Consider the following 22,634-nt stretch of genomic DNA (forward strand, 5'->3'; position numbering starts at 1 on the left):
CCTCCCACAGTCCAACGATGTGCAGGTCAGGTGAATTGGCCATGGTAAATTGCCCATAGTGTTAGGTAAGGGGTAGATGTGTAGAGGTATGGGTGGGTTGCGCTTCGGTGGGGCAGTGTGGACTGATAGGGGAAACTCCTCAATCCACAAACAACGTATTTATACAGGCCCACAGAACGCTATTCACCCCAGAGGCAGTAGTATGTTACTCCTCTCTATCGGGAGATGACTTACTTGCCTGTCCCCTGTCTCCGATTCCAATCTATTCAACACTGTTTCCACACTGTAAGTAATCTAATCTAAAACGTCAACCCTTTACTCCTGTAAATCTGACCAGACCCCCTGCTGTAACATTTCAGTAACCTATTTTGACAAACTCTCCCTAATATACACCAAACCAGACTATTATTTCTTAGGGTAAAGGTAAAGCTACCAATTTCCTTGTCCTGGATGGCAAAGATGTCCCTCATAAGGTCACCATCGGAGCCCTTGTTCCCACAACAGTACCTTGTCCTGGCCAGTGGACAAGTCGATGGAACCTCCATCTGAGGAGGATGCAGCGGTCGGTCTCAGCCAACCTTGCTCCAACTGGAAGGCTCCCAAGGGGCTGCGTGACAATACAGGACACCCGATAGGCTGGGGAATCCAGAGTACCCTGAGGTTGGAAGGATCAGCAGGAGTGACAAGTTAAAAGAACCGCAATTCCCTCTTTTGCGGCCTGACCATTCGAGGAAATAAGACTAAAGAGGCTCTGGAACAGAGTAAACTGGGATTATAAGACCTGTGTCTTTACTCTATGCAGAATCGGTTTGCCTTAGACTATATACTCGCCCGGGAGGATGAGGTCTGCACCATTGTCCAAGATAAATGCACTATGTGCATTCCCGATCTCACTGGCAATATTACTAAGATTCAAGCAGAGATCCAGAATGACTGAAGGGACCAGTTGGGGAAACTGCAGATCGGGCTGTTGTTACAATTGGCTTATCAATTTAGCTATGTCTGTTTGTCGGTATTGGTATTGTTAGGTATTTAATTGCTATGCTTATGAGGTCCCTTAGTGATATAGATTTGCCCCAGAAGATGCTCCTTTTGCGATCTGATGGCTCACCCACACGTGTCGATGGCGATGATAAATATGACCAGATGAGCTGCGAAGATGGTGGTGCCGCTCTGCAGGATGTTGATGGCTGGACCACCTTGAAGGGCATTCGTTTGGACTAGCCTTCTCTTTCAGTGATCGCGGTGCAATCAAAGGGAGGAATGAGGGTGTGGGCATCTGGGTGAGAAAGTCTATAGCCTTAAAACTTGTCTTTAAACATTCAGATTAAAATGTAATGCTGAATTATTGAATACATTTACTGCACTAGAAAATAAACCGGCAGGTAGGCTCAGAAAGAGGAGAGAACTTAAAGATAGGGACACCTGGGCTCACCAAGTGATAACAGGATGCTGTGAGGCAATTAAGAACGTTTGCCTCAGCATCGGTGAATCTGTGTGAACAGGACACCAAGTGATAACATTCACAGCCGTTCCCTTGTGAGACCATTTTAGTGCTGAGGCTGTTGAATCCCGTAGAAAATTAACTCTTTGTGCTTATCTGCTATGGATTGACATGAATTGCATTTTGGGACTTTATGATGATATTGAGTAGCCATTACTGGTTATTAGATACAAACTGTAAAAGGAAATATTGATAAAGGTTTACATTACTTGCTACAGCCGAGGCTCCAGCGGAGGAAACGGGCCGCGGGCACACTTCCTGCTTTGGGATGGCCACGCCCCCTGGTCCTGGCCTCGCCCCCTCCTCCACCAAGCGACGCGTAAGCCCCGCCCCTTCCGAACGCAGATCGTAAACCCCTCCACCAGACTAAAGCCCGCCCCTCCTGGTAAACCCCGCCCAGTCAGGTGTATTTGGAATCACTGGCTTCTGCAGCGGTGCTCCTTCTGCGGGTAGCTGTGCTGCAGGATCATAAGACAGAATTAATAGCAAAACATCACAGTGTCATGCAACCGATGCAATATTTGGAACAAACCTGGACCGCTGCTGAGTCCTTCATCTTTTAGAATGGGTTGCAGGTTTCAGTTCATCAATATATAAATTCCAGAACTTTAGATCAGATTCCCTACAGTGTGGAAACAGGCCCTTCGGGCCAACAAGTCCACACCGACCCGCCGAAGAGCAAAACACCCAGCCCCATTCCCCGTCACCAAACACGACAGAGCAACTTAGCTTGGCCAATTCACCCTAACCCGCACGTCTTTGGACTGTGGGAGGAAACCCACGCAGGCGCGGCGGGGGGGAGAATTGAACCTGGGGCTCTGGCGCTGTGAGGCAGCAATGCTAACCACACAAAAAAATGAGGAATAGGGATGCAAGGCAGGATTTCAGGGAGCTAGGGTGGAAGCTGAGGGCTAGAACAAACAGAGTGGTTATCTCTGGTTTGTTGCCGCCTTTCCCAGGTATCTGACCCTTGTCTTTCGTGTCCTCCCCTACCCTTGCTGTTATCCCTTGACCCCAGTCTCCTTTTTGTTATTTCTTCTACTGCCTCCAATCATTTTGGCTTTCTGTTTCTGCTTCTCGTCTTCCCTTTTCACATACACTTTCTGTGCCTCACGTAACAGCTCTTCCATCTGTCTTTCACTCCATCCATCTAATTTCTGTAATTTCTTTTGTATGTCTGGCCATGATTTCGTGACAAACTGGATCTTTAAGAGTCCCTGTGCTAAATGATTATCGAGATCCATTCCCAAACACTTTTCCAACTGAGGGTCAACATTTGGGAATTTCTGTTCTGCTGGGGCCCCTTCTTCCCCAACTGGGTGCCTCTTTTCCCATTCCTATAAAGCTGCTCTCCTAATCATACCTCGTTCTTCCCCTGAAAATAACGTTCCTAAAATTGCCATTAGTTCTCCCCAGGTATATAAATTAGGCCCTAGGAATTGCTCTAATTGTTCGGCTAATCCAACCAGATCCTCTATTAAACTTTTCATTTCCTATGTAAAGACCCGAACTTCACTGCTCGTTAAGGGAGCGTTTATATATCCGATTGTACCTTCCCCAATCAGAACCTCTCATAAGGGACATAATTTTACATTTTCCATTATCTCTGCCCCTCCTTTACGTGTGGTGGCTCGAGTGACTCTGCCCCCCCCCCCAGGTTCTACATCTTTTAGTTCAGAGTCCATTCCCATTTCTGTGTCTGGACTCAGTTCTACTTCGGGAGCTGGAGGCTCGTTCCGGGGAGTAGTATATGGGGGCGGCAAACACGTTAAAGGATCCCATTGTGGCTTCCCTTGTTCATTCCCTGATTCCTCCCTATTCATGGGACATAATTTTACTCCCGCGCTCCCTATCCAACAAACCGCATAACCGGACTCTTTTTGACTGTCCGCTTCTTTCCGATTAACATATATATGTTAAGATCTTGACACAGCTAATCCTCATCGGACCCATATTTGGGCCAAAAAATACCAGGCGCCTTAATACTTTCTCTAGTCCAGACAAAACAACAATAGTTTACCATTGTAGCCTTATGTTTCCCCCGCGTCCGGGAGTTATGTTCCCAATTTCCCAACATTCTCCCCAAAGGACTGTCGGGTGAAATATATTCCCCTTTAACGTTATTTACAGATCGATCGTTACCCAGGCAACTTCCCGTGCCTCCCATTGTTGCTAATTTAATTAATCTTAACGAGGTCCGGTGTCACCTTCTTCCACACCCCCTTCAGGGTCCTGACTAGACACATTACTCGTCCGATTAATCTGACTAACTATATGCTTTTTGAGACTTCAACTGTTCTCCATAAATCACTTTTATGTAAGGATAAAAGAGATTAGTTAGAAACTGATAGTAAGGCAGTAATGACCTGTAAAAAGAACAGGAGTTAACACTTTATTTCATTATCTGTAAAATCCTTAACCTTAAAAGAAATCATGTTAAAATTTCCATAGTAGAAATCAGATTCAAAACAGTCCCGGATCTCGAGCTCCAGGGTACAAAGCAGAAACATTCAATCACCAACAAACAAATGTGCATTCAAACCAAATCACAACGGGTTAAACTTTCTAGTTGCTGTACAGCTCTTTCTCTCTCTCACACACACACACAGACACCGTGTCTCACAGACACTTTGAGCCTTCCGCAACGACTCCTCTAGCTTTTGAATATTCATCTGGACGTCTGGTCATAAGTTAGTTATGAAGGGCATCCTCAGTAGCCCTTCAACTACTAGCCCTTCTGACACTGGCTGTTTTCCATTGACATATGCTTAATTTTATATATCGCCAATTCCCCATACTTTTATATGTCCCGACCACCAAGGCAAGACATAAAAGGTCTCTCTTCTGACCTTGGTCTGTGCACAGAGTTACCTGGTCATTTCGGTGCGCCCCATCCCGCAGCAATTCTTGCAGCAAATACCGCTGCCCCCGGTCACCCGGATATATCCTTTAAGACCTTTCCCGACCCGGGTCCTGCGCACAAGAGCTGCCCGACCTAACCCGCCTTGTTTCCAGGGTCTCCCAGTCCGGATCGTACTCGCCCAAACCGCGAACGACAAGCAAGGGAGTCGGAGATCACCGAAATCGGCGAGGTGCACCTCCCCGGTCATCCCAAGAGTGTCGAGTGGTCTGAGTCCTGGATCCCGTAACGAGGCCCCCAATTGTGAGAAACAGAACTCACTCACAAATCAATCAGCCTGAGACAAAGCCTTGGAAACAAGAACAATTTATTACAGTCTTCTAAGTACTGGACGCTTCTGCAATCAAGCAGAAATGCGCGCCAAAACAGAGCCTGTTCGCTTTCTTATTCAGTTTACAAGTTGCGGAATCACTTTATTGCGGAATCACTTTACTTCAGCTTTATTGTGAAATACCCCTGCTGCTTCTTTTTGTGGTCAACTACAACACTTTAAAGTTATTTCCTAGCTTAAAACTATTTTCTTTAAAAGACCCTCTATATTCATTAAAGTCGTAGCCTTATGTATGCTACATGCTACAAGAATTCCGCTTCCCTTCCCCCTACTACATCCCCTCACCCATCCACAAAAACAACATTTCTAATCTCCCACAGAAAGAGGGATAGGGATGTAAGGCAGGATTTCAGGGAGCTCGGGTGGAAGCTGAGGGCTAGAACAAACAGAGTGGTTATCTCTGGTTTGTTACCCATGCCACGTGATAGCAAGGCAAGGAATAGGGAGAGATATCAGCTGAACACCTGGCTGCAAGGATGGTGCAGGAGGGAGGGTGTCAGGTTTTTGGATAATTGGGGCTCATTCTGGGGAAGGTGGGACTTGTACAAACAGGACAGTCTTCGCTTGAACCAGAGGGGTACTAATATCCTGGGTAGGAAATTTGCTGGTGCTATTCGGGTGGGTTTAAACTAGCTCAGCAGGGGGATGGGAACCGGGGGGTGTAGCTGCAATGCACAGGAGGATGAGAGTAGGAAGGACAGGGACAGGATTTCAGGGTCACAGGAATGTGCTGGCAGACAGTGAAGTGATTTGAAGTGTGTCTACTTCAACGCCAGAGTTTCCGCAATAAGGTCGGTGAGCTTGCAGCACGGCTAGGTACCTGGGACTTGGATGTTGTGGCCATTTCGGAGACATGGAGAGAGCAGGGTGAGGAATGGATGTTGCAGGTTCCAGGGTTTTGATCTTTCATTAAGAACAGGCAAGGCGGTAAAAGAGGGAGAGGCGTGGCCTTGTTAGTCAAGGATAGTATAACGGTGGCTGACAGAACTTTTGATGAGGACTCGTCTACTCAGGTAATGTGGGCTGAGGTTAGAAACAGGAGAGGAGAGGTCACACTGCTTGGAGTTTTTTTTATAGGCCTCCGCAGAGTTCCAGGGAGGTGGAAGAGGGAATTAGCAAAATTATTCTGGGTAGGAGTGAAAGGAACAGGGTGGTCAGTATGGTGGACTTTAATTTCCCCAACATTGACTGGAAATGCTTTTATTCTAGTACGTCGTATGGATCTGTTTTTGTCCAGTGTGTGTGCAGGAGGGCTTTCTGACACAGTATGTCGAAGGACCGACAGGGGGGAGGTCACTCTGGATCTGGTGATTGGTAATGAACCAGGCCAGGTGTTTGATTTAGTGGAAGGTGAGCACTTTGGAGAGAGTGACCATAATTCAGTTAGGTTTCATTTAGCGATGTAAAGGGATAGGAACATGCCACAGGTCAAGAGTTATCGATGGGGCAAGGGCAATTATAATGCAATTAGGCAAGACTTAGGTTGCATAGAATAGGGTAGCAAAATGCAGGGGATGGGAACAATTGAAATGTGGAGCTGGTTTAAGGAACAGATATAGTGTGTCCTTGATAGGTATGTCCCTGTCAGGAAGGGAGGAAGTGATAAGGTAAGGGGACCGGGGTTTACAACAGAAATTGCATCTCTTGATACAAAGAAGAAGGAGACTTATGTGTTGATGAGGCAAGATGGTTCAGATGAGGCGATGGAGAGTTACAGATTAGCTAGGAAGGATTTAAAGAGAGAGTTAAGAGCATAGAGAGGACATGAACAGTCTTTAACAAATAGAATAAAGGAGAACCCTAAAGCTTTCTATAGGTATGTGAGGAATAAAAGGATGATTAGGGTAGGAATAGGGCCAATCAAAGACATGAGTGGGAAGTTGAGTGCGGGCCCTGTGGAGATTGGAGAGGTGTTAATGAATATCTCTCATCGGTCTTCACTCAGGGAAAGGAGAATATTGTAGAGGAGAAAAATGAGGTACGAGATATTAGACTCGAAAGGATCCAGGTTAGTTGTACACAGGTGTTATCAATTCTAGAAGGAGTGAAAGTAGACAAGTGCCCTGGGCCGGATTGGATTTATCCGAGGTTTCTCTGGGAAGCGAGGGAGGAGATAGCAGAGCCTTTGGCTTTGATATTTGAGTTGTCATTGTCGACAGGTTTAGTACCAGAGTGGAGGATTGCAAATGTTGTGCCCTTGTTCAAGAAGGGCAGCAGAGATGACCCAGGTAATTATAGACCAGTGAGCCTTACTTCTGTTGAAGGAAAGCTTTTGGAAAGGAATATTAGAGATAGGATTTATAATCATTCAGCAAGCAACAATTTTATTTCAGATAGTCAACATGGTTTCATCAAGGGCAGATCGTGTCTCACAAACCTTATTGAGTTTTTTGAGAAGGTGACCAAGCATGTAGATGAGGATAGGGCAGTTGACGTGGTGTACATGGACCTCAGTAAAGGTTCCACATGGTAGGCTGTTGGAGAAAATGCAGAGGCATGGGATTGAGGGTGATTTAGCAGTTTGGATTAGAAACTGGCACTGAAAGAAGGCAGCGAGTGGTGGTTTATGGAAAATATTCAGCCTGGAGTCCGGTTACTAGTGGTGTGCCACAAGGATCTGTTTTGGGACTACTGCGGTTTGACATTTTTAAAATTACTTAGGTGCAGGCATAGGTGGATGGATTAGCAGAATTGGGCTGAGAGGTGGCAAATGGAGTTCAATGCAGCTAAATGTGAGGTGATTCACTTTGGGAAGAATAACAGGAAGGCAGTGATCTTGGAGTCCATGTGCATAGATCCCTGAAAGTTGCCACTCAGGTGGATAGTGCTGTGAAGAGGCCATACAGTGTGTTATGTTTCGTTCGTAGAGGGATTGAGTTCCAGGGAACCGCAATATTACGCTGCAACTATACGATACGCTGGTGCAGCCACACTTGGAATATTGTGTATAGTTCTGGTCCCCATATTTCAGGAAGGATGTGGGAAGCATTGGAAACGGTGCAGAAGAGATTTACCAGGCTGTTGCCTGGTCTGGAGGGAGGGTCTTATGAGGAAAGGCTGAGAGACTTGGGTCCGTTCTCATTGCAAAGAAGAAGGCTAAGGGGGGATTTGATAGAGACATATAAGATGATCAGAGGATTAGATAGGGTAGACAGTGAAAGACTCTTTCCTAGGATGGTGACGTCAGCTTGTACGAGGGGGGCATAACTACAAATTGAGGGGTGATAGATTTAAGACAGATGTCAGAAGCAAGTTCTTTATGCAGAGAGTGGGAAGGGCATGGAATGCCCTACCTGCTAAGGTAGTCAACTCAGCCACATTATGGAGATTTAAACAATCCTTAGATAAGCGCATGGATGATTTGGGGATAGTGTAGGGGAACGAGCTGAGAATAGTTCACAGGTCGGCGCAGCATCGAGGGCCGAAGGGCCTGTTCTGCGCTGTATTGTTCTATGTTTTTTGTTCCAAGTTCTAAACTTAGTGCAGGAGGCTGAAAGAAATGAGCAGCTTTAAAACAAAAACCTCTTGGAGCTCAAAGCTTTCAATGAGAGTCTGAGCCCGGTGGTAAGTTCAGGTAACCTTTATTGCAACCCAACTTTGTTACAGCTTCAGATCCCCCAGCAAAAAGGCAGAGAAAAAGCAGTTGCTTTTTGAACAGCTCAAGGTGAAAGCGCACACACTACATCTCCCCTGTCCCACCCCCCCTCACTGTCTTTACTATTGGCCAGCACCAAGTTGTCCCTTTGTAATTGGATCCTTGGTAAAACCGTAACCCAGAGGAAGTATTGCCTCACTCAGCAATTTCAACCCATACCCTGTCTCCAAGTAAGTTTCTCCCCGCTCATTTGCCAGGAAGGGGCAGTGTAGAGTCAACCAGACTGCTGTGGGTCTGGAGTCACGTGTAGGCCAGACTGGGTAAATCCTTTCCCACAATGCCAGTTCCCTTCCCTAACAAGGGAGAGAGTGAATCAGATGGGGGCTTTCTCCCCCCCACCTCCCCCTCCCTGAAACGGTCTCATAGTTAGATTCCGAACTCCACATTTCTGACCGAATGCCAATTCTGCCATCTGTTGTGGTGGGATTCGAACCCGGGAGTCCCCGGAACCTGGTTGATAGTCCAATCGATAATGACACTCGGCCGTCACTCCTTCAATCCCCCTGCGATGGCACGTGAACTCGCTGGTGCTCCTGCAGGTGGGAGGAGCAGGGGAAGCCCTTCCCGCACTGAGAGCAGGTGAACGGCCTTTCCCCCGTGTGGACCCGCCTGTGCCTCAGCAGGGTGGAGGCCTGGGGAAAGGCATTCCCGCACTCCGGGCAGCTGAACGGCCTCTCCCCTGTGTGGACCCTCTGGTGCCTCGTCAGGGAGGAGACGTAGGTAAAGGCCTTCCCACACTCGGGGCAGCTGAAGGGCCTCTCCCCCGTGTGGGTCCGTTGGTGCCTCAGCAGGTTGGAGACTTGGGTAAAGGCCTTCCCGCACTCGGGGCAGCTGAAGGGCCTCTCCCCTGTGTGGATCCGCTGGTGGGTCAGCAGGGAGGAGGCGTGGGGAAAGGCATTCCCGCACTCCGGGCAGCTGAACGGCCTCTCCCCTGTGTGGACCCGCTGGTGCCTCGTCAGGGAGGAGACGTGGGTAAAGGCCTTCCCACACTCGGGGCAGCTGAAGGGCCTCTCCCCCGTGTGGGTCCGTTGGTGCCTCAGCAGGTTGGAGACTTGGGTAAAGGCCTTCCCGCACTCGGGGCAGCTGAAGGGCCTCTCCCCTGTGTGGATCCGCTGGTGTGTCAGCAGGGAGGAGGACGTGCTGAAGGTCTTCCCGCACTCCGGGCAGCTGAAGTGCTTTTCCCCCGTGTGGACATGCTGGTGGCTCCTCAGATTGGAGGAGCAGGTGAAGCCCTTCCCGCACTGAGAGCAGGTGAACGGCTTCTCCCCGGTGTGGACATGCTGGTGGGTCAGCAGGGTGGAGGAACTGCTGAAGGCCTTCCCACACTCAGGACAGCTGAAGGGCCTCTCCCCCATGTGGATCTGCCGGTGCCTCATCAGGGAGGAGGCCCGGGTAAAGGCCTTTTCGCACACAGGGCAGCTGAAGGGCCTCTCTCCCGTGTGGACCCGCAGGTGGGTCTGGAGGTTGGAGTAATTGCTGAAGGCCTTCCCGCACTCAGAGCAGCTGAAGGGCCTCTCTCCTGTGTGGAACTGCTGGTGCCTCAGCAGGTCGGAGGGATAGTAGAAGGCCTTCCCACACTCAGAGCAGCTGAAGGGCCTCTCTCCCGTGTGGACCCGCCGGTGGGCCAACAGGGCAGAGAAAAACATGAAGACCTTCTCACAATCTGGGCAGCTGAAGGGCCTTTCCCCTGTGTGGTCCCGCTGGTGGGCCAGCAGGTGGGAGGAATGTCTGAAGGCCTTCCCACAGACAGGGCAGGGGAATGGCCTCTCCCCGGTGTGACTGCGCCGATGAGTCTCCAGGGCAGACGGGAAACGGAAGCCTTTCCCACAGTCGCCACACTTCCACGGTTTCTCCACGGGACGGGATTCCTCGGGTTTCTCCATGGATGAAGCTTCAGCAGCACACAATCGAATTTCCAGCCCTTTCCTGTCGTGAATTCCTCTTTCCAGGTCGTATAGCTGCTACACGCTCCACAATTAGTGCTCTGCAACAGTAGGGTCTCTTGTCCAGTCCCACTGATGCTGAAAACATAGTCAGTCAGGAACCAAAAAGCTTTGATCCCTCTCACAGAAATCAGTCGAAAATCGTTGCGGTCCTGGTGGACTGAGTGACTGTCAGACATTGACAGCGAAGTGAGGATCACAAATGCTTGAGAGTCAGTCGAAAAATGTGGCACTGGAAAAGCACAGATTTGTCAGACAGCATCTGAGGAGCAGGAGGGTCAATGTTTTGGGCATAAGTTGATTGACAAACTTCCGCCATCAGATCTTCAAATACGCTGTAAAAAGAGATTACAAAAGTCATCACTGCCAGTGCAGGGTAGAAATTCTAAAAAAGGAATTCTACTTTCTGCAGAATATTCTTTTATTTTACTATTTCACAAAATTGAAAGCACCATCCCACTCTCTCTCCCCCCCTCTGTTCTCACTCCGCTCTAACCAATTCCCCGGAAGGTGCTGATTCAGGATCTTACAGGGGCAGAAAAGCAAAAACATCAAGACTGACATCTCTCTGAATTTTGGATACCTCCACCTGAAAGTTAATATCTTTCACAACATTGGGATCCTGCTGAGAGTGAGCAGGTCTGATTTTGGGAAGCAAATACATTGTGTGTCAATTCAGGATGAACCTGCCACGCAGCTTCTTTCGGAACAACCAGAAATAAAATGGTTAACATCCCTGAGAAGGGGAAGCAAAATGAGACATCAAGGTCTTAACACTGACACCAGAGAGAAATTGAATATACTGACATGGCAAACATTAGTGGAAAGCCAGAGTCATAGAGGTATACAGTACAGAAACAGACCCTTCGGTCCAACTCGTCTGTACCGACCAGATATCGTAAATCAATCGGGAACCGTTTGCTCACACGTGGCCCATAGCTGGGGTCATCCCCACCCCCCTGTCCTGAGACCTTTATGCCTCCAAGCTGACCTTCAAAGGTTTGGTTTTTCCCTCCATTGTTTCCCGGTTGTCTTTTGTAAGTTTTGAAAACTTTCCCAATCCTCTGAGTATAGGATTTGGGAAGTTGTATTGTCGCAGTACAGGACATTGGTTAGGCCACATTTGAAACATTGTGCACAATTCTGGTTTCCTTCCTATCAGTAACATGTTGGCGAAACTTGAAAGGGCTCAGAAACATTTACAAAGGATATTGCCAGGGTTGGAAGATTTGAGCTAAAGGGAGGCTAGGGCTGTTTTCTCTGGAGCGTTGGAGGCTAAGGGGTGACCTTATAGAGGTTTATAAAATCATGAAGGGCATGGATAGGATAAATAGGCAAAATCTTTTCCCTGCGGTGGGGAGAAGGGGAGGCCCAGAACAAGAGGGCATAGGTTTAAGGTAAGGGGGGAAAGAAACAAAAGAGATCTGAGGGGTAACCTTTTCACACAGAGGGTAGTAAATGTATAGAATGAGCTGCAGGAGGAAGTGGTGGAGGCTGGTACAATTGCAACATTTAAAAGGCATCTGGATGGGTATATGAATGGGAAGAGTTTGGAGGGATATGGGCTAGGTGCTGGCAGATGGGACTAGATTGCGATGGGATATCTGGTCGGCATGGACAAGTTGGACCAAAGGGTCTGTTTCTGTGCTGTATGACTCTGGAACTGTTCTGTACTGGTCTTAAAATCATGTTCTTGCCTTCCCCCACAAACATTCACTTCTTTGTTGTTCAAAAATCAGATGAACTCAGCCTTGAATATATTCAATGACCCCCTAACTGCAGGAAGACACCCCGACTTCTGAACTCAATTCCTCTTGCTAATATACTACTTGCCTTGCTGATTGCTTGCTGCACATGTCTGACAACTGGCAGCGACTGGTGTAGAAGGACGCTGAGGCTCCTTTGTCCATCCACACATCACTCCTGATGAAGGGCTCGTGCCCAAAAAGCCAACTGTCCTGCTCCTCGGATGCTGCCTAACCTACCGTGTTCTTCCAGTCCCACACTTTTTGACCCTAATCTCCAGCATCTGCAGTTCTCACTTTCTCCACATCCAATTACATCTCCATTTAAACAATGCACTTCCTTTCTACTTTTTTTCCACAGCAAAGGCTATAACTTCATATTGTGGTACTGCATTTGCCATGTGTTTGCCAGTTGTGGTCTTCTCTATATCGGGAAGAGCGAGCGCAAACTTGGGGAATGGTTCACTGAGCATCATATCTGGGTCCACAGAGCCGACTAGCGTTTCCAGTCACCACCCATTTCAATTCCCCTTCCCACCCCCTTTCTGACATGACCATCTTTGGCCGCCTCTATTGCCACAACGAATCAAACCGCAAATTGGAGGGACAACACCTCATCTTAATAGAGAAGGAAGTAAGCTATATATAATAGATCCCTACAGAGTGCTGAGGAAAAAAGGGACCTTACTGTCCAAGTTCAGAGATCCCCAAAGGTATCAGTACAAGTAAAACAGGGAATGAGGAAGGCAGATGGATGGGTATGTGAATAGGTGGGGTTTAAAGGGATATGGGCCAAGTGCTGGTAAATAAGATAGATTAATTTCAGATATCTAGTCAGCATGGACGAGATGGACTGTTTCTGTACTGTACAGCTCTATGGCCATCCACTTCATTTTGAAATGTTTGCACTACCACTTGGAACATCCTGTTAGGGTTCAGAGTGTGCCAGGTCCTGACATCTCCTCCCTCATGTCTCCTATGTATTTTAAATCAATACTACCATTTGTATGTTCCTGGGTTAGTACTTTAAACACACAGACACATACAATATAATCAGAGTTTCTACTCGGTAGAGACAGTGCTGATTTGTTTCAAGTTTGCTAACAGGGTATCAGAAGGGGAGGATCTGCAGACAGAAATCTTGGAAGAAATTCCATAACAAGAACTGACAGGGTCACTCAATATCACTGGGGGGTTGAATCTGGAAAGAGAAATCCATTCGACCTGCTTCAAAAAGGTACTGGACATTAATGTGAGCAAGAAGCACTCAGAGAGGAACCACCAGTGAACTGAGCTTTTACTGGTTACACAGAATGAGTGTATGTGTCCCAGTGAACTGACAATGGGAAAGAGCTTTAACCAGTTACACAGACAGAGGGGGGCTGGGGCATTTATTTTACCCCTGGAGCATCAGAGCCTGAGGGTTGACTGTAGAGAGGTTTATAAAATCATGAGGGGCATAGATAGGGCAAATAGCCTAGGTCTTTTCCCCTCAGGGTTGGAGAGTCGAAAACTAGAAGGCATAGGTTTAGGGTGAAGGGAAAGATTTGAAAGGGACCTAAGGGACAACTTTTCATGCAGAGGGTTGTGCATGTATGGAATGAACTGCCAGAGGAAGTGGTGGAGGTGGGTACAATTGCAATGTTTAAGAGGCATTTGGTTGGGTATATGAATAGGAAGGGTTTGGAGGGATATGGCCTGGGTGCTGCCAGGGGGAATTAGATTGGATTGGAATATCTGGTCGGCATGGATGAGTTGGACCGAAGGGTCTGTTTCCGTGCTGTACACCTTTATGACTATGATGAGCATTCGGAGCGTGGCTCCTTCATCAGGTGATTGTGGAGTATAAAATCATAAGACAGAAAATGGTTGGAAAATCATTACAGTGCACTGAAATGATATATTGAAAAACCCTGGATTGTGAAGTTTTTCATTTTTTAGTATGAGCTGCTCATATCATTCATTTGAAAATTGCGGAATTTCCTGAAAGACATCTTCTTGAGATAATAAGGTTTTATAACAAAATGTGACATCTCAGTTCTGACAATGCATTAAAGGTGTGAATTCAGAGTCTGTCTGTATCCCAATCTTGAGTCAGACTGGTTCTATTTCCAAAGAGGAATTTACAAAATATTACATGGATTGAACAGCCTGTATATTGTGCATTTTTGAGAAAAATAGAATGTCTCTGCAAATATAATTCTGCAAATACAAATTCATCCCCATGGATGTATGTGTGTGTGAATGAGACAGAGAAAAGTCTATTTTGTGTTGTGTTGTATTTCTGTTGGTGTAAATATTGTTGTAAATCATAGCGGGGTATGAATAGTTAGATGTTAGGGAGAGAGAATGCCTCAAGAGGGGCACTATAAGAATCCTGGGAGAGCCCTATTTCTGGTTTACTTCCTCATGAACAAACATTAAGCATGAGCATTTATTTATTTCTAATTTTGTTCTGTTTCTCTTGTTTGATTCCCAGCTAGAACTACACTCTGTGTCTGGATGGTTGACAGGTAGAGAGATTGTGGCTTGAGTCTTGAATAACTGAATGTTTTATTGTTCCAGAAGATGTAGGGGTGGGGGTCAAGGCTTCAGCAGAAATCTAGCAGAGCAGAGAACAGACCAATATCTTTCTCTGTGGGAAACTGAAATCCGAGCTGATCGTGGCTGATATATCCATTGGCTCAGCTCTTCCTCCCTGTATTATCCCAACTACCCTTAATTCCCTGACCATGAAAACCCATCCAATTGTGTCTTGAATATACTTAATGAAGATGCCTCTACTGCTTCCTTGGGCAGAGAATTCCAAAGATTGACTACTCTCCAGGAAAAGCAGTTCCTCATCTGTCCTAAATGGCACAGTGAGTAGCACTGCTGCCTCACAGCGCCAGAGACCCGGGTTCAATTCCTGCCTCGGGCAACTGTCTGTGTGGGTTTCCTCCGGGTGCTCTGGTTTCCTCCCACAGTCACAAAGATGTGTGGGTTAGGTGAATTGGCCATGCTAAATTGCCTGTAGTGTCAGGTTAAGGGGTAAATGTAGGGGAATAGGTCTGGGTAGGTTGTTCTTCAGGGGGTTGGGGAGGTCTTGTTGGGGGTGAAGGGCCTGTTCCCACATTAAGTAATCTAATATAATTTAAAATCTACTCCCCTTAACTTGAGGCCTGGTCTCATCCACCAGCAGAAATGACTGGATAGGATAGGGGTAAAAACAATGACTGCAGATGCTGGAAACCAGATTCTGGATTAATGGTGCTGGAAGAGCACAGCAGTTCAGGCAGCATCCAAGGAGCTTTGAAATTGACGTTTCGGCCAAAAGCCCTTCATCAGGAAGGAAGGCAGAGAGCCTGAAGCTTGGAGAGATAAGCTAGAGGAGAGTGGGGGTGGGGAGAAAGTTGCATAGAGTACAATAGGTGAGTGGGGGAGGGGATGAGGTGATAGGTCAGGGAGGAGAGGATGGAGTTGATAGGTGGAAAAGGAGATAGGCAGGTAGGACAAGTCCGGACAAGTCATGGGGACAATGCTGAGTTGGAAGTTTGGAACTAGGGTGAGGTGGGGGAAGGGGAAATGAGGAAACTATTGAAGTCCACATTGATGCCTGGGTTGAGTTCGCCTGATTTTTGAACAAAGTGTGGATATTTAATTTGTGTGGTTGAGGTGTTTTTTTTGAGTACTTTGTGTGTTGGATGCACGTTTAAAATGGAAGGCAAGACAATGGTTTTAAGACCACGACAGAACAGTTACGTTAGACAGCACCGAAACGGACCCTTCAGCCCAACTATTCCATGCTGACTATGTTCTCAAACTAAACTAGTGCCACTTGCCAGTGTTTGACCCACATCCCTCCGCACCGTGCCTACTCAGGTACTTATCCAAATGTCTGTTAAACGTTGCATCTGTACGTGCATCCACCACTACCTCTGGACATTCATTCCATACATGAACCACTCTCTGTTTATGAAAACCTTTTCCCGAATCGGTCCACGGCGTGCATTCATTAGCAGCAACCGAAAGGAAAGGGAAGTCAAAGATTAAATCCAAGAATGAAAAAAAAGGAAAAGGAGTTGAGAAGAGAGTGCCATACTCACAGATGGTTGACAGAGTAGGGAGGTTGCAGTCTGGAACAAACTCACTCTTCATTCAGAGACAGAGCAGCAGCAGCAGCTTCCGAAACTCGTGTTCCAACTTCTGCATTCAGATAATAGGAAGGCACTGATTAGCAGGAGGACCACTCACCTTCCGGTCCTCCAAGACTCCTGATTGGCCCACCAAAAGAAAGTCGCGTCGTGTGCTTTGCGTGCAGTGAGGAGCATGCGCTGTTTCATCCTTGTACCGACGAGCATGCGCAGTATGCTCTCTGGCGATGCTGTTACAGACAGGATTTCAGTATCTGAATGCCAAGAGAAGTTAAAAAGGGGAGAGCCCCCCTTTCTTCCCCCTGTGATATTTACCTTTCCTACACACCCCACGACTTTATAAATAGAAATAAGGTCACCCGACAACTTGTGGTCGTCAATGGGGCGACCAGAAGTGTACTCAGTCCTCTCCACGTGGTCTCACCAATATCCTGCACAACCACAACGTGATTTCCCAACTCCTACACTGAACGGTGTGAACAATGAAGGAAAGTGTGCTAAACGCCTCTTTCACCACCCTGTCTACCAATGATGCAACTTTCAAAGAACTATGTCCCCGGTTTGGAGATGCCGGTGTTGGACTGGGGTGTACGAAGTTAAAATTCACACCACACCAGGTGATACTGCAACAGGCTCATTTGCAAGCATTAGCTTTTGGAGCACTGCTCCTTCATCAGGTGGTTTACTTGTAGCAACTGGAGTGAATCCAGACAGGGAGCAGATTCTGCAAAGGTGCTCAAATACTTTCTATCTCTCTTTTGGGTATTTTCCTTGTGTATTCCCTCAGTTTGGCACGTATGCAGTTTGCCCCCTGAAAAATTATTTTTTTCCTCATGTTCACAATTAAAAGTGTAGTTTCTCATGGAACTGAGCCACATTGAAAGGATTGGCATATTGATATATATATATATATATATATATATATATATGTACACGTATTTAGTTTAAGATTAGATTAGATTAGATTTGAATGAAGTTTTCCTCTAAACACACCTAAACCTATCTGGCTGCATGAGGGATTTCAGGTTTCTGTGTGCTGGGTATTATGTGATCAGCAGGCATCTGGTAAACTACAGTATCCCCCACCTATGTTATGTTCGTTTAAGTGTCCCGCCAATGATCACTTATTTTGTGATTTTTTTTGCAGGAAGACGTGCCGAAAGAAATCTGAAAACAAATGATACATCAACATCTGACAGAGCCACTTGATTCATTGGGACTTGAATATCAGCAGCCATTCCAATCAAGAAGACATGGTTGCTTTTGATTGCTTGAAAGATTTTGGAAACTGGTGCGGCAGGAAGAATACTGAGACACCGAGTGAGGGAGATTCAGTGCGCTGACTGTGAAAAGTGCTTCACACCATTTACTCAGCTTGGGGGAATCAAAGTCTCATCCCTTACGGTGGGGATAGACTATGTCCCCGTTCTGATTGTAATTTCAAACCCAGACCAACACAAGGAAAGCTCCCCCAATGGGGAAACCATGGAAATGTGGGGGCTGAGGGAAAAGATTCCCTTCCCCATCCGTGCTGGAAACCCACAGACGTATTCACAGCGGGGAGAGGCCATTCACCTGCTCGGTGTGCAGGAAGGACTTCAGTCGGCTCAGCCATCTGGAGACGCACGAGTGGGTCCACAAGGGAGAGAAGCCATTCACGTGCCCCATGTACGGGAGGGAGTTCACTCAATCAGCTGCACTGCTGACCCACCAGTGGGTCCACACCGGAGAGAGGCCGTTCACCTGCTGTCAGTGCGGGGAGGGCTTCACTGCTCCTCCCACCTGGGGAGGCACCAGCGTGTTCACGTGCCATTGCAGGGGGGATGGAAGGGGCGATGGCCGAGCGCCGCTAATAACCCCACTCTGGGGACTTTCAGGTTCGAATCCCGTCGTGGCAGATGGCAGAATTGGGATTCGGTCAGTAATCTGAACTTCAGAATCTAAGGATGAAACCATTTTCAGAGGGCAAAAACCCATCTGATTCTCTCATGTCCTTTTCAGTGATGGAAACTGCCGTTGCGGGAAAGGATTCACTCAGTCGTCCCAGCTGCATGCTTTACCCGGCTGTACGAAGGATCCAGTTACAAAGGGACAACTCAACTGACCAATAATAAAGAAAGTGTGGTGGGGGGAGTGGGAGTGAGTGTGTACGCCTTGTGATGTGGAGATCTGAAGCTGCAACAAAGTTGGGTCGCAGTAAAGGTTACCTGAACTCACCGTCAGGCTTAAACTCTCATTGAAAGCTGTGAGATCCAACAGCTTCTCATTTCTTTCAGCCACCAGCACCGAGTTTCCAGTGTTGGTCTCAGAAGGAGCAGTGAATGAGTAGCTAGTATTGTTCGAAATTGTAAATTTTTCAGGACTGCAGGTTTATTGTTTCATTGGCATTGCAAAGTTTACTGGCAACAGTGGGAGGTGTGGGCTGTATTCACTGGAAACAAAGTTTTAAAATGACACAAACACCAGGGTATAGTCCAACAGACTTATTTGGAAGCACTAGATTTTGGAGCGCTGTTCCTTCATCAGGTAGCTGTTGAGTAGGATGGTAAGACACAGAATATATAGCAAAAGATTATAGTGTCATGCAACATAAATGATATATTGAAGAAACCTGTTAAGTCTTTCATTTTTTAAAATGGGTTGCAGATTTCGGTTCATTAATCTGTAAATCCCAGAACTTCTTTTTAGTAACATTCTCCAGGTAACTTAATGTTTTATAAAGGGAGGTGACACCTCAGGTCAGACAATGCATGAGAGCTGTGAGGTTAGAGTCTTTCTGTATCCCAGTCTTGAATCAGACTGGTTCTATTTCCAAATACATAATCCTGCAAATGCAATTCACCCCAAAGACCTCTATGTGTGAGTGCATGCATGAGACAGAGCGTCTGTGTGTGTGCGTGTGCATGCTGGGTAAAGTGTGCGTGTGATGGAGTATAATTGTGTGAGAAGGTGTGTGCATAAATGTGAGCGTGAGGGGTGTATCAATGTGTGTCTGAGAGAGAGCCTGTATATCAGAGAGGGTCTGCACGACCGTGTGAGTACTTGAGTGTGTGTGTGTGTGTGTGAGAGAGAGAGAGTTTGTGTGTGTATTGTGTAGCTGTGTCTCCTGTAGTGAGACATGGACCCAAGGTCTCAGCTGAGGTCATTCTCGTGTGTTCCAAACTTGTTATCAGCCTCTGCTCGGCCACTAGAAATGATTAAACAGTTAAACAGTTTCACAACACACACCGGAGAGGGCAAGGTCTGAAACATTGATTCTCCTGCTACTTGGATGCTGCCTGACCTGCTGTGCTTTTTCAACACCACACTCTCGACTCTGATCTCCAGCATCTGCAGTTCTCACTTTCTCCTCATGGGCGAGGTGGGACTTGTCTTTTATTCACTCATTCACTCTTACAGCCTGTCCTTGGTTGTGGCCTAACTGTGCATATATTAATGCAAGTTTCAGAAAGATTTCTACAGCTTGTTTTTTTTTAAAAAGAACATTCTTCCAGACTTTAACAACGTTTCTGAATATATGATTTTAGCTATTCTCAATTTTAAAAATTAGTCATTTCTCGCACACCCTGTTTCCCAGGTAGAATCGTCACCACCCATTATCTCTCTCTCCTGAAAAGGACTTGATACAGCGATCAAAGAGGGCTGAGGCACCAGAAAGGACGGGGAGTGGCGCTGGTGGGGGTGGAGAAGGGAGAGAGGGACAGAAGTTGGGGGGTAGAGAAGGACTGGGGTTCAGAGGGTTATGGGGAGAGAATGGGGGTGCAGTGTGAGGAGAGAGAATGGGCAGGGAGCAGTGGGTGGGGAGAAAATGGACGGGGGGTCAGAGTGTGAAGAGAGAGACAGCACAATCCTATCTTCCCCAGAACTCGTATCAGTGTACCACGAACGAACCCAGTCCTCCCACAGCAGATTAGGGGCAATCATTTCTCAATATACGCGTGGCTAAGGCAGTGGAATCATATCATCCCTACAGGCCATTCACACCGACCTTCCCAACAGCATCCCATGCAGACCCACTCGACTCACAGCGCCAGACCTGGGTTCAATTCCCGCCTCAGGCGACTGACTGTGTGGAGTTTGCACGTTCTCCCCGTGTCTGCGAGGGTTTCCTCCGGGTGCTCCGGTTTCCTCCCACAGTCCAAAGATGTGCAGGTCAGGTGAATTGGCCATACTAAATTGCCCGTAGTGTAAGGTAAGGGGTAAATGTAGGGGTATGGGTGGGTTTCGCTTCGGCGGGTCGGTGTGGACTTGTTGGGCCGAAGGGCCTGTTTCCACACTGTAATATAATCTAATTATGCTACAGCTCTGCAATTCCAGGTAGCTATTTCCTGATGAAGGGTTTTGCCGGAAACGTCGATTCTCCTGCTCCTCGCACGCTGCCTGACCTGCTGTGCTTTTTCAGCACACACTCTGGACCCTAATCTCCAGCATCTGCAGTGGTCACTTTCGCCCTGTAGGGGGTGAATGTTCTATGCCGATTATTTTGAATCTCTTCAAATCTTTCCTCCTCACCCGAAACCTATACCCTCTAGTTTTGGAATACCTCTACCCTGGGGTAAAGACAGGAACGTTGAGCAGCCAGACAAAATGCAAAAGGAATAAAATGTCGAGGCATAGGGGAAAAAAAACATTTCGGCAAAAAAAAATGGCGTTGGCATTTTTCTCTCATATTCGCATTTGGACACTTAAAAGTTGTCATGATCTGGAGGTGCCCGTGTTGGACTGGGGTGTACAAAGCTAGAAATCACACAACACCAGGTTACAGTCCAATCGGCTTCTTTAGAAACATTCAACTTTCGGAGCGTGGCTCCTTCATCAGGCGGTTGCGGAGTATAAGATCAGATCATAAATTTTTTGTTACCATGTTATACTCCACAACCGCCTGATGAAGGAGCAGCGCTCGAAAAACCGTGCTTCCAAATAAGCCTGTTGGACTATAACCAGATGTTTTGTGATTTTTAACTCTAAAAATTGTCAGTAACTCCAGCATCGTGACAGAGCATACTGAGCATGCTCCACGGTGTCAGTAAGCACTGCGCATGGCTGCCGGTGTCAGCAAAGTACTGCGCATACTCCTGGGTGTCCGCAGAAAAGGCGCACGAGCTCCTTTTCATGAACCAATGGAGAATCTTGGAGGATCCGAAGGAGTTTGGTCCTCCTGCCAATCAGAGTCGGCCGTTGTCGAAATGCGGAAGTTGGACCGTGAGCTCTGAAGCCGCTGATGCTGCTCTTTTGTCACTGAATGAAGATTAAACCTCACCCCAGACTATAAATTCCTTCCTCTGTCTAAAATTTGTGAGTATAATAGTGTTTTTGTCAACACGTTTTCCATTTTCTTTTCATTCTGGGGTTCAATTATTGATTTGTAGCAACTGAAAGGAAAGAGTGAATCGAGGGAGGGGACAGTTGATCCAGGTCTGTGTCTCACTTTGCAAACGCAGTGCCACAATGTGAAGGTATAGCATTTGATGCATGTAAAATAAAAAGCAGAAAGGAGGTGCATTGTTTATGTAGTGATATATTGAGATGTGGCGAAAGTGAGATGCTGGAGAATAGAGTTCAAAAGTGTGGCGCTGGCAAACCACAGCAGGTAAGGCAGCAACTGAGGAGGAGAGTCGACGTTTCGGGCACGAGCTCTTCATCAGGAAAGATGTGTGGATGGACAAAGGGGCCTCGGCGTCCTTCGAAACCAGTTACTGCCAGTTGTCAGACAGGTGCAGCAAGCAATGAGCAAAGCAAGTGGTATATTAGCAAGAGGAATTGAGTTCAGAAGTGTGGATGTCTTTCAGCAGTTAGGCAGGTCATTGAATGTATTTAAGGCTGAGTTCATTTGACTTTGATGAACAAAGAAGTGGATGGTTTTGGGGGAAGGCAAGAAAATGGTTTTAAGACCAGTATAGAACAGTTACAGAGTCATACAGCACAGAAACAGACCCTTCAGTCCAACTAGTCCATGCTGACTATATTCACAAACTAAACTAGTCCCACCTGCCAATGTTTGGCCCATATCCTTCTGAAACTTTTCTATTTGTGCACTTATTCAAATTTATTTTAAATGTTGTTACTGTACCTGCATTCACTACGACATTCATTTGCCACACACTCCACTCTCTGAAATGAAAAATGTGCTCCTCATGTCTTTTTAAATTTTTTCTCCTCTCACCTTAAAAAGATTGCTCCCTATTTTTGAAACAGCAGCTGATATTGACCTCCTCTATGCCCCTCGTGATTTTATAAACCTCAGTAAGGTCACCTCTCAACCTCCTATGTTCCAGTGAAAAAGTTCCAGCCTATTCACCTAGATGTAAGTCGATCCATATTCAGTTATGATCTGTTCAATGCTTGTGCAGGCTTGAAAGACCAAATGGCCAACTCCTGCTCCCAATTCTCTCACTGTGGCCAG

The 22,634-nt window shown here is 46.9% G+C and overlaps 1 protein-coding gene and 1 long non-coding RNA gene across 2 annotated transcripts in view; both read right to left on the minus strand.

Moving 5' to 3' along the window:
- LOC148142802 (uncharacterized) overlaps positions 1 to 10,563 on the minus strand; it is a 98,717-nt gene extending 88,154 nt beyond the window's left edge. The window contains exon 1 of the mRNA XM_087975688.1: positions 8,929 to 10,563. Within this exon, the coding sequence (XP_087831814.1) occupies positions 8,929 to 10,293 (1,365 nt within the window). The 5' untranslated portion in view covers positions 10,294 to 10,563. The remainder of the gene's footprint in view (positions 1 to 8,928) is intronic.
- The window catches only part of LOC148142801 (uncharacterized), a 270,385-nt gene that overhangs the window by 122,414 nt on the left and 125,337 nt on the right, over positions 1 to 22,634 (minus strand). The gene's annotated exons all lie outside the window — the stretch shown is intronic.

The sequence above is a fragment of the Chiloscyllium plagiosum genome, unplaced genomic scaffold, assembly GCF_037043375.1.
Source record: "Chiloscyllium plagiosum isolate Xiang-an unplaced genomic scaffold, Cpla_swu_hap1 HiC_scaffold_27, whole genome shotgun sequence".
Classification (NCBI taxonomy): Eukaryota; Metazoa; Chordata; class Chondrichthyes; order Orectolobiformes; family Hemiscylliidae; genus Chiloscyllium; species Chiloscyllium plagiosum.